Source organism: Rhinolophus hipposideros (assembly GCF_964194185.1).
Source record: "Rhinolophus hipposideros genome assembly, chromosome: 20".
In the NCBI taxonomy this organism is placed as follows: domain Eukaryota; kingdom Metazoa; phylum Chordata; class Mammalia; order Chiroptera; family Rhinolophidae; genus Rhinolophus; species Rhinolophus hipposideros.
Window position 1 is genome coordinate 9,148,531 of NC_138066.1, and position 14,971 is coordinate 9,163,501.

The window sequence follows — 14,971 nt, forward strand, 5'->3', positions numbered from 1 at the left end:
GGTTGTGACGGCTCAATTCTGCCGTCAGAGCTGAAAAGCAGCCATAGGCAGCGTGTGAACAGCAGACACAGCTGCGTTCCCACAAGACTTTACCTAAGGACACGGAACTTTCATATCATTTTCACAAGTCAGGAAAGAGTATCCTTTCGATTTTTGTTTCAATCATTTTAGAAAGGTAACAAAACAAACAAACAAACAAAACGCCACCGAGACATACAAAACCAGGCAGTGGGCCAACCCCTTCGTCCAGGTGTGCTAACCCCACTCTAAAGAAGCAGACTTTGTCCCAGGGCCTGAGCGGTGAGCTGGGATCCGCTCCTTTTTCCATCGTCCTTTCTGGGTTTAGGCCAGTCCTCCACAGGGAGGCCAAGGCTGTGGCCAGCTCTCAACCAGGCTTGATTCCCACCCAGGGCTAATTCTGCTCGTGACACCTGTGTGATCCTACCAGTTTTAAGATATTAAAACCTAGCTGAGCCAAGCCCCCTGAGTGACCCCTGTAGCCTTGCTCACTTCCTCCCCAAGTTCCAGCAACGAAGGGGTTAATGGCTGGCCCGACAGGGCCTTCAGGGCCCTCAGGGGTGCTCCTGTCCTTCATAAGCGCTGTGGCAGCCCTGCCCAGCTTCCCTCAAAGGCCATGTGGTGTCAATCCTTTCCGTTCTGAGTCTGAGGGACAGGCTGTGTTGGAATTCCCAGAGCAGCAATGGTGGCCCCTGGTACAGACCCTCAGGTTCAGGGTCAAGGTGGCATATGGCAGCCGGACCTGGGTCGAGGAGGAGGCTTGCTTCCGCCCAGGAGCAAGGGACTCACTCTTTGTCAGGACAGATAGCCACAGACAGGTTGGCTCTGCAGGTCCCCAGCTGCTTCAGCAAGAACCCCACAGGCTCGAGGGGGGTCTCACATGGGGCCCCACTGAGCACAGATCAGCTGGGAGCACTACACCCACTGGATATCAATGACCAGCATCTGGAAAGGACCCCGCAAACCCCCACACCCAAGCCAGGGCCTCGAGGAAAAGGGTGCCTTGCTCATACTTATGCAGGGGGCGATGGGAGAGCGGCTCTGCTGGTAGCCTTTGGCGCAGCGGTTGCAGGTGATGCCTGTCACGCCGTCCTTGCAGGGACACTGGCCGGTGGTTTGGTTGCAGGTTTTGCCAGCGGCTCCCACGGGATGGCAATCACAGGCTGTGGAGAACACACAACAGGAGACTCAGAGGGAGGGAAGGGGCCAGTGCACACCCTCCCCCGGGGTCCCTCCCCACCCAGAGGCACCCCATGGACCCCACCTCAGGGGAAGAGCAGGAATGGGGGAGCAGGCCCAGCCAAGCTCACACACATTCCAGAAGCTGATAACTTGGCCACCTGCCTACCTGGAAATGGGGAATGAAAATCAGAATGGACCGACTTGAAAGCACTGTTTTGGCAGCAGGGAAGTGAAGCTGGGGAGCCCTTCCAAAGGCTGAGGGGAAGACCATGTTCAAGTATGTTTTCAGGAATTCAAAGTCTGATCACGAGTGGAGGAGTCAGAATCTGGAGGTGCACCTTTCCTCAGTGGTAAGTCTGTGCATTCTCACTCCCTCACCCCTGCCAGCTCCTGGCCCCCAGGCTTCCTCACTGACCGAGGCCTGGGGTTTGCCAGATCAGTGGGAGTCACCAGGGAGGTGTGACCCCCTCCCCACCGGCTGCTGTCCCCCAAATGCTCTGCCGACCAACCCTCATTTGCAGCCAGGCGGTCCAAGGCTCAGGCTTCTGACACTCAAAACCTATAAACTGCAGCGGGGAAGAGTCACAGTGGTCACTGGAACACCTGATGAAATGTGCAAAGACCGGGAGGTGAAGGCACCCCCACCACTGCCACCACCACCAGGGTCTCACAGAAGGAATGGCCAAGCGGGGCAGTGAAGTGAGGCCCCCATTCTCAGGCCAGTCAGTGGCTGCTGCACCACAGAGCAGGCCCGCACCCCTCCTGGTTTGCAATGGGCTGGAGAGCTGGGGTTGCCTACTCTGTCACACTGCATCCTGAAGCTTCCTCCCTGTGTTCTAAGACCCAAATCCCAGTGATGGTACGGCCAGTCCATTGTGGGGACATCCCCACTGCTGTGGACTGAATGTTTGTATCCCCCCAAACTCATGTGTTGGAGTCCTCACCCCCCAACGTGATGACATTAGGAGGTGGGGCCCACGGGAGATAATGAGGTTTAGATGAGCTCATGATGGGATTCTAAAGGCAGGAGGAAGAGAGAAAGCGATCTCTCCACAAGCACATAGCAAGAAGTCAGCTGTCTGCAAACCAGGAAGCAGGTCGTCACCAGAAACTGAGTCTCCAGGCACTTAATCCTGGACTTCCCAGCCTCCAGAACTGAGAAATAAATATTTGTTGTCTAAGCCTCCCAGTCTGTGGGGGTTTTTTGTTATCGCAGCCCAAGCTGACCAAGACAGCCACCAACAGCATGACGCTTGGGCAAGAACTGCTACACCAAGAATCAGGACACCTAAATCCCCTGCTGACTCCTGCCTCCCTGAATCTAGGCAGTGGACTCGGAGTGTGTGGCTGGGGAAGGGAAGACGAGGAGGCAAACATTCTGCCTCTTCTCCTCCCCAGTCGCCCTCCCTCTCTTCAAGGGAAGCCCAGTGTGTGGGAGGTGGTGTGTCTTCAGGAAGGCATCCTGCAGCAATTTCAATTGGTGCCAGACGCTATGTATTTCTGCTCCAAATGGGAAAGAAGTATCCAAGAAAATAAGTGAGAGCAGAAGCTCCTAAAAGAACTAAATTAGAATTTCTCCAGCCAGCACTGCTCATCGTGAGGGCATGAGTCTGAGGATGAAGATATGGCTTCTCCCAGCTAGCCTTCGGCCCAGAAGTGGCCAATGAGGAGACTTAGAAAGGGGAAGGAGGGAGCAGGGGAGAGAAGAAAGGAGAGGAATGTGAGAGATTGTTTGTTGAAGTTGTGTCTGGACACGGGAGCACTTCCGGAAACTCTCACAGTGGGGGTTCTGGTTGTGGGGTGCTCCCTGACACGAGGGCAGGGACACAGGCCCAGGGCACCAAGCAGGCAGGCAGCCTGGCAGACTGTCTGCGGGGTTCTTTCATTGCAGAAGCCACGGAAGGAAAATGGACTGTTCCAGTCTTGCCCGTGTAGACAGCAGTAAATCCTTTTGTTAGGAACTTGTCTTCTTAAATCTATCCTGAATTCAAGACCATTCCTTGGTTTTTTCTTCCTTTCTTTTTATTCAGTAAGAGACTCAGCCTTGATCACGCTGACACGCTGTAGATGATCATGGGAGGAGGGGAAGGTTGAAGAAGACCACTGACCTTTCCCTCTGGCCTCTTACATCCATCGCTTTGATGAGGAGAGCAGTCGAGCATGGGCAGCATCTCTAAGTTGGCCACATGAAAGCAGAGGGCACAGCACAGGGCCCTACCACCCCAAGCCCCGCTGTGGGCACCAGTCCGATGTGGACTCCTGAGGATCCTGCCAGCTGACATCCCTTGGCCTGCTTCACAGGCTTTCTGGTAATGCTAAGCTTCAAGCCAAGATGTCCTCCCCTCGATGCTGATCGAACACAGCTGTGCATTCAGGGTCCTTGGACTTGGGTGGAGGAAGGGCACCAAGGGCTGCTTGGTGACTGAAGGTCACGGGAGGGTCAGAGCCAAGTCACCCATAGGCACCTCTGTCGGTCCAGGTCATCCTTACAGTGGAGGACGCTGGCCAGGGGGCAGACATGGGGGGAGCAGTGGGAGGATTGCATGTCCCTTCCCCAAGGCCCCTCACAGCTGGAGACCTCTCAGCTGACAAGGGTTGGCGTGCTGCCGAGGAGAAGCCACCGGCACCAGCTAAAGGCCGCTGGAGCTAAGGGCCATTCTTGGTGATGGCAGGACAGCTGTGCCTGCTTGGTAGAGCTGGCACTTCCTATGGGTCCACCCTTTGATTAAAGGAGGTGCTTTACTGCTTGGTTTCCAAATCTTTCTCCCGAGATTCTGCAAAGACTGACCATCTGGCCCCTTGGCCTGGTCTAATGGAAGCAGCAGGCTGACTGTGCCTCCACGCAAATCACGCTACCAGGAAGGGAAGCCATCGGGTCCCACAGGGCCAGGGGGTGGGGGTAGCTCAGCAGGCTAGTACGGTCACCTGCAGGGTAACAGGAGCATCACCAGAGGCACGGCATTCCTCCCGCGGAAAACCTCCCCCAGGCGCCTGGGGACACCTTAGTGTGTCCACCTTCTCATACAGTTGTCCCCTCTGCTCCACACAGCAGCCTGCAAAATTGGCACGACTACACAGAGGAGGAGACCACGGACTGGCATGAAAAATCGCAGGCAGAGGGAGGCCATGTGAGAGATAGAAAGGACTGATCTCCGAGGCCCACATCCTTTCTGACACCCTCCGTGTACTTCTCATTCTACAAGCAGAAATGCGTGCTTAAACCTGTTGAAACCAAGGCTAGGTGGGTTTTCTGTTATGTGCGGCCAAATACAATCCTCACAGGCAGACTTGCATTGCACTCAAATTAAGGACTTTCCCCCAAGTCCCATGAATAAGGAAAGCCCAAATTATCGCTCTATGCAAAGAAGGGTGAACGTCAAGGTGTGGAGAGAATTGATGGATGACAGCCCTCTACAGCGGGTTCTTCTACAGTCTGGGACAAGGGAACCTGGCAAGCAGTCTCAAAGAAAAAGGGTCTGAGCCACCCACCAGTTATAAAGGAAGCCCCAGGCCCTGGCCCTTAGGGAGAGAAAGCCAAAGGGTCCAAAGGGACCCTGGGTGTCAACACAGACACACAGAGACACACACGTACACATGCAGACTCACACGCACCCAGTGGGGAGGGAGGCCAGTGGAGGAGAGGGGCTGAGTTAGGGAGAACGAGGAATTCAGCTGAGTGGAGGTCTTCTCCTTAGCAGGGGTCTGGTGAGGGGACCACGAGAATCTCCCTGATAAGGAGAACTCGGTCCGGATCAGAATGTCTTCCGCCACAGGAAGCTCATTGGGTGACTCCCATTTCCCTGGAAGTCAGCCACTTTTTTCAGCGGAGGTCAATCCCTTCCAGGGCAGGTCACCCCCATTTACACGGAGCAGGCAGCACCTGGTCATAGGAAACAATCTACCCTGGGGTTTTTCCATCAAGGGGAAAGTGAGACCAGACGGAAGCCCAGGGCCCTGAGAAGGCGGCAGGATTAGGTTTCTCACGAACAAGGCAGGCTGGAGGGTCTCCAGGTGCAGAGAAGCCAGGCTGTCCTTGCTCTGGGCCATCAGACAGGGACAGATGATCAGGGCACACAGATGGTTTCAGATGGGTGTAGGAGACCCAGGTCTGGGCCTGTCCTGCCAGTAACACTGTGTGAGGCCTCGCTCGCTCTGGGCCTCAGGTGGCTCACCTGTAAGGCCATCGGTCTACACTCGCACTAAAGTCCCTTCCAACCTAACAGCCTAAGGTTTGGTGTCTATATGGCTCCAAGGATCTGGGGTGGCGGCCTGACCCTTGGCCCATCACCCCCACTGCTGCCGTTCAGTGCAATGTCCTGGCCAAGGCTGCAGGGAAAGCACTCCCTCATGCTGCCAGACACATCAGGCCTTCCGTCCACACCCACTGACCGCCCTGCCCGACACCTCTGATTGCTGCATCGTATTGGGATCTCTTCGCCAAGACTCGGTTTCTCTGTCAGTGAAGAGAAGTGCACCCAGGGTTTCTGAGAGCCCCGGTAGAGCTGACCTGGACGGCAAACAGTTCTGATCCCAGGCTCCTGGTCTCGAGCAGCTGCCTTTCCCTGTTCCCTCTGATGTTCTTTGTCCTGGATCCCTAAGGGCCCAACAGCCCTCGTCAGGAGGAGATGCACAACTGAGGCTGGCCCCCCCTCAATGCAGCTCCCACTGTTGCATTTGGAACTCCATCCTGGGCTCCTAACAGAAGGTTACTTTTCTGAGGTTACTGGCTACTTTTCCTGAGGACCTGGCTCCAGGGGCCCTTGGGGTCAGGCAGGACCTTCAAATGGCAGTGATCCCAGGGCACATGCTTGTGGAAGAGAGGGGAGCTGGCTTGGTGCCCAGACCCCCCTGGAGCAGCTCTTGACAGGAGTGGGGAGACGCAACAACCACAGCACCGATCCTCACTTCAGATGTCATTACAGCTGCCACCCAGGCCACCAGCCAGGTGTGAAGGATAGCTTCGGGCCTGACCTCACGTTGTGGACTGACTTATGCACCCCCAACACCCTCACCCCAGGATTCAAATGTTGAAGACCTAACTCCGGTACCTCAGAATGTGACTGTATTTCAAGATAGGGTCTTTAAAGAAGTGATTAAGATGGAGTCATTCAGATGGGCCCTAATCCAATATAACTAGTGTCCTTAAGAAGAAAGTGTCCGCACACCAGGTGTGGGGGAGGCTCCCTTCCCAGCCAAGGCCGGATGGGGAAACACCCGTTCTGGTACTCACAAGGCCTCCAAGGTGTAGGGGAGTGCATCAGGCAGAGAAACCTTGCCGTGACTTCTGGGATGTTGCTATCGATGAATGGGGCTGCTCCCTAGCACCAATCCTGAGGCCATCTGGGACCCCAAGGCCTGTAGGTCACGCCAAAGGTCCGTATCTGCCTGTGGCACTGGGTTAGGGTGAAACGTTGTTCTCTGCTTTGAGTAAGACTGGTCTGTGTATCTGGACACCATCCACAAAAAAAGTTGGAGCAGGCAACGGCATTAGGGCAAATCCTCCCATGAGCTGACCCTGCCCTCCCTCGCCTCCCTTCTGACCAAGGGCCCAGAAGGCCCTTCCTGCTTCCAGGCTGCTCTTTCCTCAGCCTCCCCACAGCTGCTTACTCCTCACACCCAGGGTCTCATCTCAAATGCCCTGTCTTCAGAGAGGTCTTCCCTGGCCACCTTGCAGAGCGGCTCCCCCTACATACACTCTCTTTCCACCCTGTGTTTTCCTCCAAATAACTCACCACAATCTATAACAATCTTATGCTTATTCCTTCTTTCTTATCATCAATCTCCCTCTAGAAAGCACACTCTCAGGGAACGTGTCTTGGTAACCACTGTGACCCACTTCCTGCATACAGCAGGTGCTCAATAAATACTTGCTGAATCAATGAACAAACTCAGGGCAGCCCTCCCCGTGGGGAAAGACCATTTGATTTACCCTGTGAATCTGGAAGAACGAAGGCGGGGCAAACAGGGAAGATAATCCCCTCCCGTCCTAGATCAGTGGCAACCTGACTACAGACACTCCCTGCTCCTAAATTCTCCATGCTGAAGAGGGAGCGAGGATCATTTAAATCCACAGATAATCCACAAACTTCATCTCAGCTGTCTGTGTCAACCTCCTCCGCAGCAATGCTTTTCTTTCTCCCAGCAGTTGCTAACCAGGCACAAAAGAATAAATGTTTCAAGTTGCACGACCTGTCCTTTCCCTAGAAACTTTCAGATCAAGGTGCAGACAGCAGGAAGTAGAAGGGGAGGAGAGCCCCATAATCCCAAACTGGGTTATCTGACCCTCCATGATCTAGTTAACTATAGTCTTCCTGTACCTGATTTACAGCTGATGAGAAAGGCACAGCTCCTGCAGAAGGGCGGGGAGGGGGGGGGGTGATGGGGGGAAAGAGAGAGGGGGGGAGGAAGGAAAGAGGGAGGGAGGGAGGGAGAGAGATGGGGGAGGGAGGGGGAGAAAAATGGGGAGAGAAGGGGAGAGGGAGAGAGACAGAGAGACAGACACGGGTTGCACAGGCTCAGGCGGGCCGGCAGGGTCTTTCTTAGCGGTACCTCCAGAACCACATTTATGCAACAGCCCGTCCCCATGTCTCTGCTCAGGGCCTCCACGAGCAGCTGCCGGACACTTATCTCTGCTGTTCAACTCGTTTGTCATTTTTCCTCCCAAAGCGTGTAAATCCTTTATCGAGAGTGTACAACGGCATTAGGGCAAATCCCTGGGGCCCTGCCCTGTCCTGTGGGAAGTGGCCTCAAAATCCACACCGAGGCTGAGCCTTTCAAGTGAGAGGGGCCGGTTCTGCCAAGTACCACCACCCACTGAAAGGACTAAGGCCACCAGAGAGCCAAAGGGATCGTCTCCACTCTGTGCCCTCGCTGGCAATGGCAGGGCCTTCTGGTTACTGTATTTCCCTCTACGTGTACAAACAATCCTAACAGCTAACAGGTATGGAGTGATGCCATGTGCCAAGGACCTCATGTACATCATCCATTTAATACACACCATAACCCTAGGAGGGAGGAGGAACTAGTATTAACCCCATTTTCAGATGAGAAAACTGAGGCACCAAAGAGTACGTACCTTGCCCAGCGGTGGAACTTGAACCCTGGTCTCAAGATCCATGCTTTTAAAAGCCATTCATCCCAAGGCTGTTGGCTGGGGCCCACCTGTTGCTCTGCTGGTAACAAGAGCTACTTCCCAAGTGAAATGCTCTCCACTAACCAGGCAGCTCACAATCAGGAGGCGTTTCTGCTCAAGACCAGGAACCCCTGAGGATCCTCCAAGAATGGCCAGGTGGAATTGGGAAGAGAGTAGGCTGCAGAGACAGAAAACTGGCACCCAGGAAGGTAAAGAAAGTGGCCAGGGATGCCCAGAGGAATGAGACAAATGAGATCTTCAGGCCTGAAGATCCTGTTTCAGAGCAGGGCACCGTGGGTGCACCGTGGGGGCCGAGTCACAAGAGAAGGGACTCTTCATTTGTAAAGACCTTGGAACAAACCCACCTCCGCCTGATTTCTGCCAGCTTTTCCAAGTTTCCAAGTCACACACTTCACTGATACCAGACATTGTCCTGGTCTAATCAGGGATTGACAAAATTTCGAATATTTAAAAAAAACACGTGGGATGTCAACACTGAACAGAACTCAGAGACCATAAATCTGAATATGATTCATAGATGAGGAGACTGAGGTCTAGGGAGGTCACGTGACTTGCCTGCTGCTGTACAGGCTTTGGACCTAGAGCCAAACCTGGAGATCAGGATTTCCGACACCCCTTCCCCGTTCCTCAGGGAATAGGAAAAAGGCGCACCCACAAAGGCCACAGTTGGAGCTGAGCTTCCATGGGGATTTTCTCTGCTCTGACTTCCTCTGTGTGTGTGTGTTTGGGGGGGGGGGTGCTGGCCTTAATTGCATGTGAATAGAGTCCACTCTGCCCTCTAAGCTGGGAGCTGCTCCAGCCACTAAGTACCCTCCCTAAGGTGACCAACACTTTTCCCTGCACTCTCTAAAATGATGATAGGAAATGCAAATGTGACAGGGGACCCACAAAGCGAGAGGGGACTCCTGAGGCTTTCAGGCTTCTGTGGGCTGCATGGACACTACCTTAGAGTCAGGAAGGGGTAGGGTCCTAGGTTCTCAGCTATGCTGTCACTAAATCCCTAAATGATCTAATCTAGACACACACACACACGTATACACACACACACACAATTTTCATCAAGAGAGTCATAAAGATTTAAATTCATTGATAATAAGCCCCTCCCCTCCAAAGAATAAACTCTGGGGCCTAAGCCACCTTTCTCAACAAAAGAGCAGCTCACTGTCCCTGTTTCTTAGTCTCCCACTGCCCTGGTTCTCAGCTTTGGCTACACATTTGACCCATCTGGGGAGCTTTTCTGGTTCCCAATTAAACCTCCCTGGACCCATGAATTAAACCAGAATCTCTGGGGGTGGGATCCAGGAGTTAGTATTCTTGAATTTCTAGGTGATTCCAAAGTGCAGCCAAAGGTGAGAACCTTTGCACTATTTACAGACAAAGACACAGATACATCGTCAATAGCTTCCCCAACGTGAAGCAAAAGAACGCATAACAAAACCAATTTTACCATGGGAAAATTGATAAAAACAAGAGTTAAGTTCTTAGGACAGCTCGTCCACATTACAAGAAAATGAGTTGAATGAAATGAGGTTATTCGAGAACCTCCTGTACTGACGATGCCCTGAAGTGAAGGAGAAGAATCGAGAGCGAGAAAAGACACGGAAAGCCGCACACAGTGGGCAGGGAGCCAGAGGCTGTGCGCCGAGGTGCTCACTTACTCCCCAACCCCTGGCAGAGCTGCCGAAAGAAATGGGGTGGATGGGGCCAGCACGTGTGCACTGGCCAAGATGGTGTGGACCATCGCATCCCTCCGCTCCACTACCGCCTGCATCTTCTGAGGATTTGGCACCTTCTTGGCAGCCTGCATTCAGCCACGTTGACTGTGAACTTGAAGGGGGCAGGGCAATGAGTGAAAGGAACAGGCTGCTCAGTGAGATGGAACGAAAGCCCTTTGTGCAGGGATGCTAGATGTGTTGGTTAATTTCTTAATTCTCATCGCAATTCGGTTCACGGGAGACTCCTGGAATGTCTTTATCCATCACAGATGGTTTGGGAAGATGATAAATTAATATCATTTAAATGGAGGCATGGCTTAAATGTTAAATGGCAACGTCTTCTTTGCTGTCTCCAAAGAGAAAGTGCTCCCCAGTCCATAAAGAAGACAAATGGTAAACAAAACCGCCTATCTTTTGACAGATTCCAGGATGAGTATCATTCACAAACCATTCTGGGGAGAAAAGGGAGAAATTCATCTCATCTGACTTTGTATAGGACAACAGCCCATGCCATAATGAGGCCTTCCCAGTGCTGTGAAATTAGGCTGAATAGCAGGAGAGTACAGCCGCCTGTTCCCTGGGCATGTTTATTACAGCCCTTTGTATGCACCAGTCCTGCCAGCCCCGGGTTGGTTCTAAACTAGGGGAGGGGAGAAAGAACCCAACAAATTTGTTGCTATGAAACTTCCCAAATGGGGGACTGCATAATAACGTTTGGAATCTAATGCCCTTGCTCCAAGCTGTTCTTGTCTAGGCCCACCCCTACTCTAAACTGAACAAGGGTGGGAGTCAGCCAATCGCCAGCAGTGTATGGGTGGCCTCGGCCCCCTGCACAGGGCTCCTCCCAGGCCTTGGGAAGTCAGGGGGTAAAGAGGCCCCTGATGCCATTCCCAACCTCAGATCAACTGCAAAGTTGAGTCAAGAACCACTGCCAGTTATCCCAGCTCCCCTGTGAAATGCATCTGAAACAGAGCAGAAATGCAGCCTTCACCTGAGGGCTATGATGGGGCTTGCTGAGGTCAACCCCAGGAGGCCAGGGCCTGGGGGTGGCTCCACACCTACAAGATTTTGGAAGCCTCTGAGAGCAAACTGTCAAGAGATCAAAATACTGGGGCCAAATGCAACCGCCAAAGGAACATTTCCTTAAACCATCACGCCCTGGAAGACAAGACGGCAGAGTCCACGGGAGTGATGGAGATCCCTGTGTCTTAAGATCTCAAGGCACACAAACCCCAGCCAGCATCTGAACTCCTACAGCTGATTCCCACCAAGATCTTAGGGTCTCTCGTTGGTAGGAACTGTCCTGGGGGGAACTGAGGGTTCAAAGTTCCCACATCCCCTAAGGAGGTGACATCAAAAAAAAAAAGAGCTGAAGGAAAAGATCTGGAACTTTCAAGAGATGCCTTTCCTCACCAATGAAAAGGCAGGACCTTTCAGGTCACATTCTTCTTGCTCACCAGAGAGCAGGTCTTTCAGGCAGTCTTTTCTCACCAATCATGAAGCAGAGCCCTTCGGGCAATACTTTTCCTCACCAATCAGTATTAGGACCAGCCAGATAGTGCTTTTCCTTATCAGTCAGATGGCAGGATCCTGGAAGCACTGTCCTTCCTCACGAATCAGGATGCAGTGAGAGTCTCATCCTCTCCTGTCTCATTTCCACAGGAGGATATGCAGATGTCCTTCAGAGCAGAATCCATCCATACATTTCTTCTCTTCTGTGGGTTCTTCTCCTAGGGTTCCCACCAAGGCCGGGGCCAGCTGCTGTCTAGGGCTGGGAGGGAAGACACAGCCACTAAGGCTGGCCACAGCATTTGAAATAATAAGACAGGTCCACTCCCTTGTCTGCCTGTATCTGTCCCTCCTGGAAACCAGCAAAGGAAGCTGGGTGTCCCCACACCATTTAACCAGAGTAGCAGAGCCCCATAAGATGATCTGCAGGTTCCCAGAACTGCATGGCTTCTTGACATATCCAAAATGGTGAGAGGCCACACATGGCCCTTGTCTCTTCCCATTGCAACAGAGGAGAGGGAGATGAGGCAAATGACAAGATGGCCAAGGCTCTGCTCCTTTCTGTCTCCAACGGACATATTTTTCCTGCTCTGACAGCAGAAACTGACACAGTAGTACGTGACCACTGCCCTTCCATGCAGAGCCCAGACCTTCTCACCTACCAGCAGACTTCTCCATCTATCCACCTGAGTGGCCCCTGTTGTTTAAAACTTCTTAGCCAAATCCTCAAGAAAGCTATGTGCAACCAGTTGTTTATAAAACCACGGCTTCGATTTCTTCTGTAAATGAAAGACAATGAAGACTTGGGCACAGGCGAAGGAGTTGGATATCTTCCAATGACATCCTCTAAAAACCCAAAGGCCTCGCTCCCTGGGCATGTCGCTGCTCATGCTTTCCTGCCACTGTAGGGACTTCTTGGGTTCCTTTGTCCAGGCTACTTTCTCAGTCACTGTTCAAAGTCCCCTGGGGGATTCTCACCTGGGTCAGTTGTTTTTTTTGATTTTTTGTTTTTCTGATGTGGAAATAGCCTAACTACCTTAAAGCTTAAATTTCTCTTGACAACCACCAGAGGCAGCCTTAAGTCCACAGATCTAGGAGAGCTTGTTTCTGTCTTTGGGAGCCACCCTGTTCATTTGGAATGGAAGGGATTTCTCCTGGAAATCCCTGGGAACCTGTTTGTCCAGAGAAAAGTGTTCTATACACACAAGGCTGTCTTCATGGGCCCCACATTCAATAAGGGCACATGCTTGGTCGAAGCTCTGCTGTTGCCATTTTGAAATTCTTAGTAAGTCCTGAACGAGAAGCCCCATATTTTCACTTCACACTGAGGCCTGCAAATTGTGTCATCAGTCCTGCGCACAAGTGCCTGACATCTGGTGGATTTCCTGTTAAGAAGATGATAGTTTCCCAACAGAAGGATTTATCATTGTCTGGGCCTGAGTCTGCCATGGCCTGGGTCTCTTCCGTGTCAGGACCCCGTCCATGCCGGACTGTGAACCAAGAGCCCTGGCGCCAAACCCAAATTTTGGACCCGAAGAACCCCGGTTCCTGGAATTCCCAAAAGCTAATGTGGGTGGGGGGCCCCACTTCTCCCCCTCTTCACCCCCAGCCCAACATCACTAAATTCCCTGGCATCTCGTCAGGGTCTCTGAGTCATCTCACCATTGCTTCATTTTTGTTAGTGGGAGAAAACAAACAGCAGAAAGTTAAAATATTAGTGCTTGCTTCAGTGAACGAAAATAGAGTCTCCTGTCTCCCCTTCATTTTTTGTCCTGAGAAGTAAAGCTATTTGCAGGTGGATTAAATGTTCCTTCTGAGACCCTGCCCCTGAAGCTGTGACTGTGTGTGTCTGTGTCTGTGTGAGTGTTGGGGGGCCGGGGGGCGGGCGGGAGGCACACACATCCAAAGAAATCCGTCTGCCTGGTTTTGGTAAAAGAGAGCCCTTTGTGCCGACGGTAAGCCTGGTGAACATGACCCCCCGCCCTGTGGTATGCGGCACACCTGTGCAGAGGGACGAGAAGCCGAGAGGGGGCGGGGGTGAGGGTGGGGGGGGCGACGGGCCGGGAGCCCTGCACCTTCAGAGATCACACCTTCTTCTTTCTTCTCCTTGGAGCCACTCCTCCATCGCCCCTTTGTTTCAGCTTACACCTCTAAATACCAGGGAAGTCGTGCGTGCGTGTGCGCGTGTGTGTGAGAGATTATCTCGGTCTGTGCCTTTTTGTAAGGGGGCTAGAAAAAAGAAATGGAAAAGGACAAACACAGAGAAAAGCGAGGGAGGATGGTGTCCCCAAGGCCCCGCCCCCACCGCCTACCTTTGCAGGCCTTCCGGTGGGTGATGGGCTTGCCCATGTCCCGGTAGTAGCCCTCCTTGCAGTAGTGGCAGTGGCGGCCAGCCGTGTTGTGGCGGCAGTTGAGGCAGACGCCCCCGCTCTTGCGTCCAGAAAGCTTGTAGAGCTCCATGTTGAAGCGGCAGCGTCGGGCGTGCAGGTTGCAGTTGCAGGCTGTGGGGGTGGCAGGAGAGGTGTCAGGAAAGGGGCACCTTCGGCGGGAGGGGGGGGGGCCCAAGAGACTCTGTGCCCCCACCCAACTCCCCCATCCTTCTCCACCGCAGGACAGAGAGGTGTTTTTTTTCTCCAGAACTCCTCGGCTTCCCTGTTTGCGCCCATCAGCACTTAGCACCTGGCATTACCTGAACCATGGCTGAGGCTCCAGCTCCCTCTTAGGTGGAGACTGTTTATTTCCCTCAACCCCGGGCCCATGGCACACATCTCAGAGTTGGGAGGTGGTGCTGGCAAGCTCCTTGTGCCCAAATCCTGCTTGCAATGGACTGAATTGTGTCCCCCACGGCCCCACCCTCACACACCCCCATTCATATGCTGAAACCCTAACCCCAGGACCTCAGAATGTGACTGTATTTGAAGATAGGGCTTTGAAAGGGGTAATTACGTTAAAATGAGGTCATTAGCATGGGCCCTCATCCAATCTGACTGGTGTCCTCATAAGAAGAGGAAATTTGGACACAGAGACACACCAGGGGTGCACACGCATAGAGGAAAGATCCAGTGAGCACACAGGGAAGAAGGTGGCCATCTGCAAGCCAAGGACAGAGGCTTCAGGAGAAACCAACCTTGCCGACACCTTGATCTCAGACTTGGAGCCTCCAGAACTGAGAAATAAATGACTGCTGGTTAACCCAGAGGGTGTGCGCTGTTCTGTCACAGCGGCCCAAGCAGGCTATGCTTCAGGACACTGACCTCTACCTGCACACACTCCCCACGCCATTGAGCTGTGGCCACCAGCCTGTGCTATCCTCCTTCTGCCACTGAGGGCTCTGGGGCCTGCTGCACCGTCTTCCTGCCCACACTGCTGACTGGTGGGTCCTCTGGAGAAGGCC

General features: G+C 53.1%; 1 protein-coding gene across 2 annotated transcripts in view; it reads right to left on the bottom strand.

Moving 5' to 3' along the window:
• Positions 1–14,971, bottom strand: part of NTN1 (netrin 1) — a 178,252-nt gene that overhangs the window by 50,417 nt on the left and 112,864 nt on the right. For both annotated transcript variants that reach the window (XM_081028274.1, XM_081028275.1), the window contains exons 3-4: positions 13,890–14,078; positions 1,032–1,181 (exon numbers count right to left, since the gene is read on the bottom strand). In XM_081028274.1, the coding sequence (XP_080884400.1) occupies positions 1,032–1,181; positions 13,890–14,078 (339 nt within the window). The remainder of the gene's footprint in view (positions 1–1,031; positions 1,182–13,889; positions 14,079–14,971) is intronic.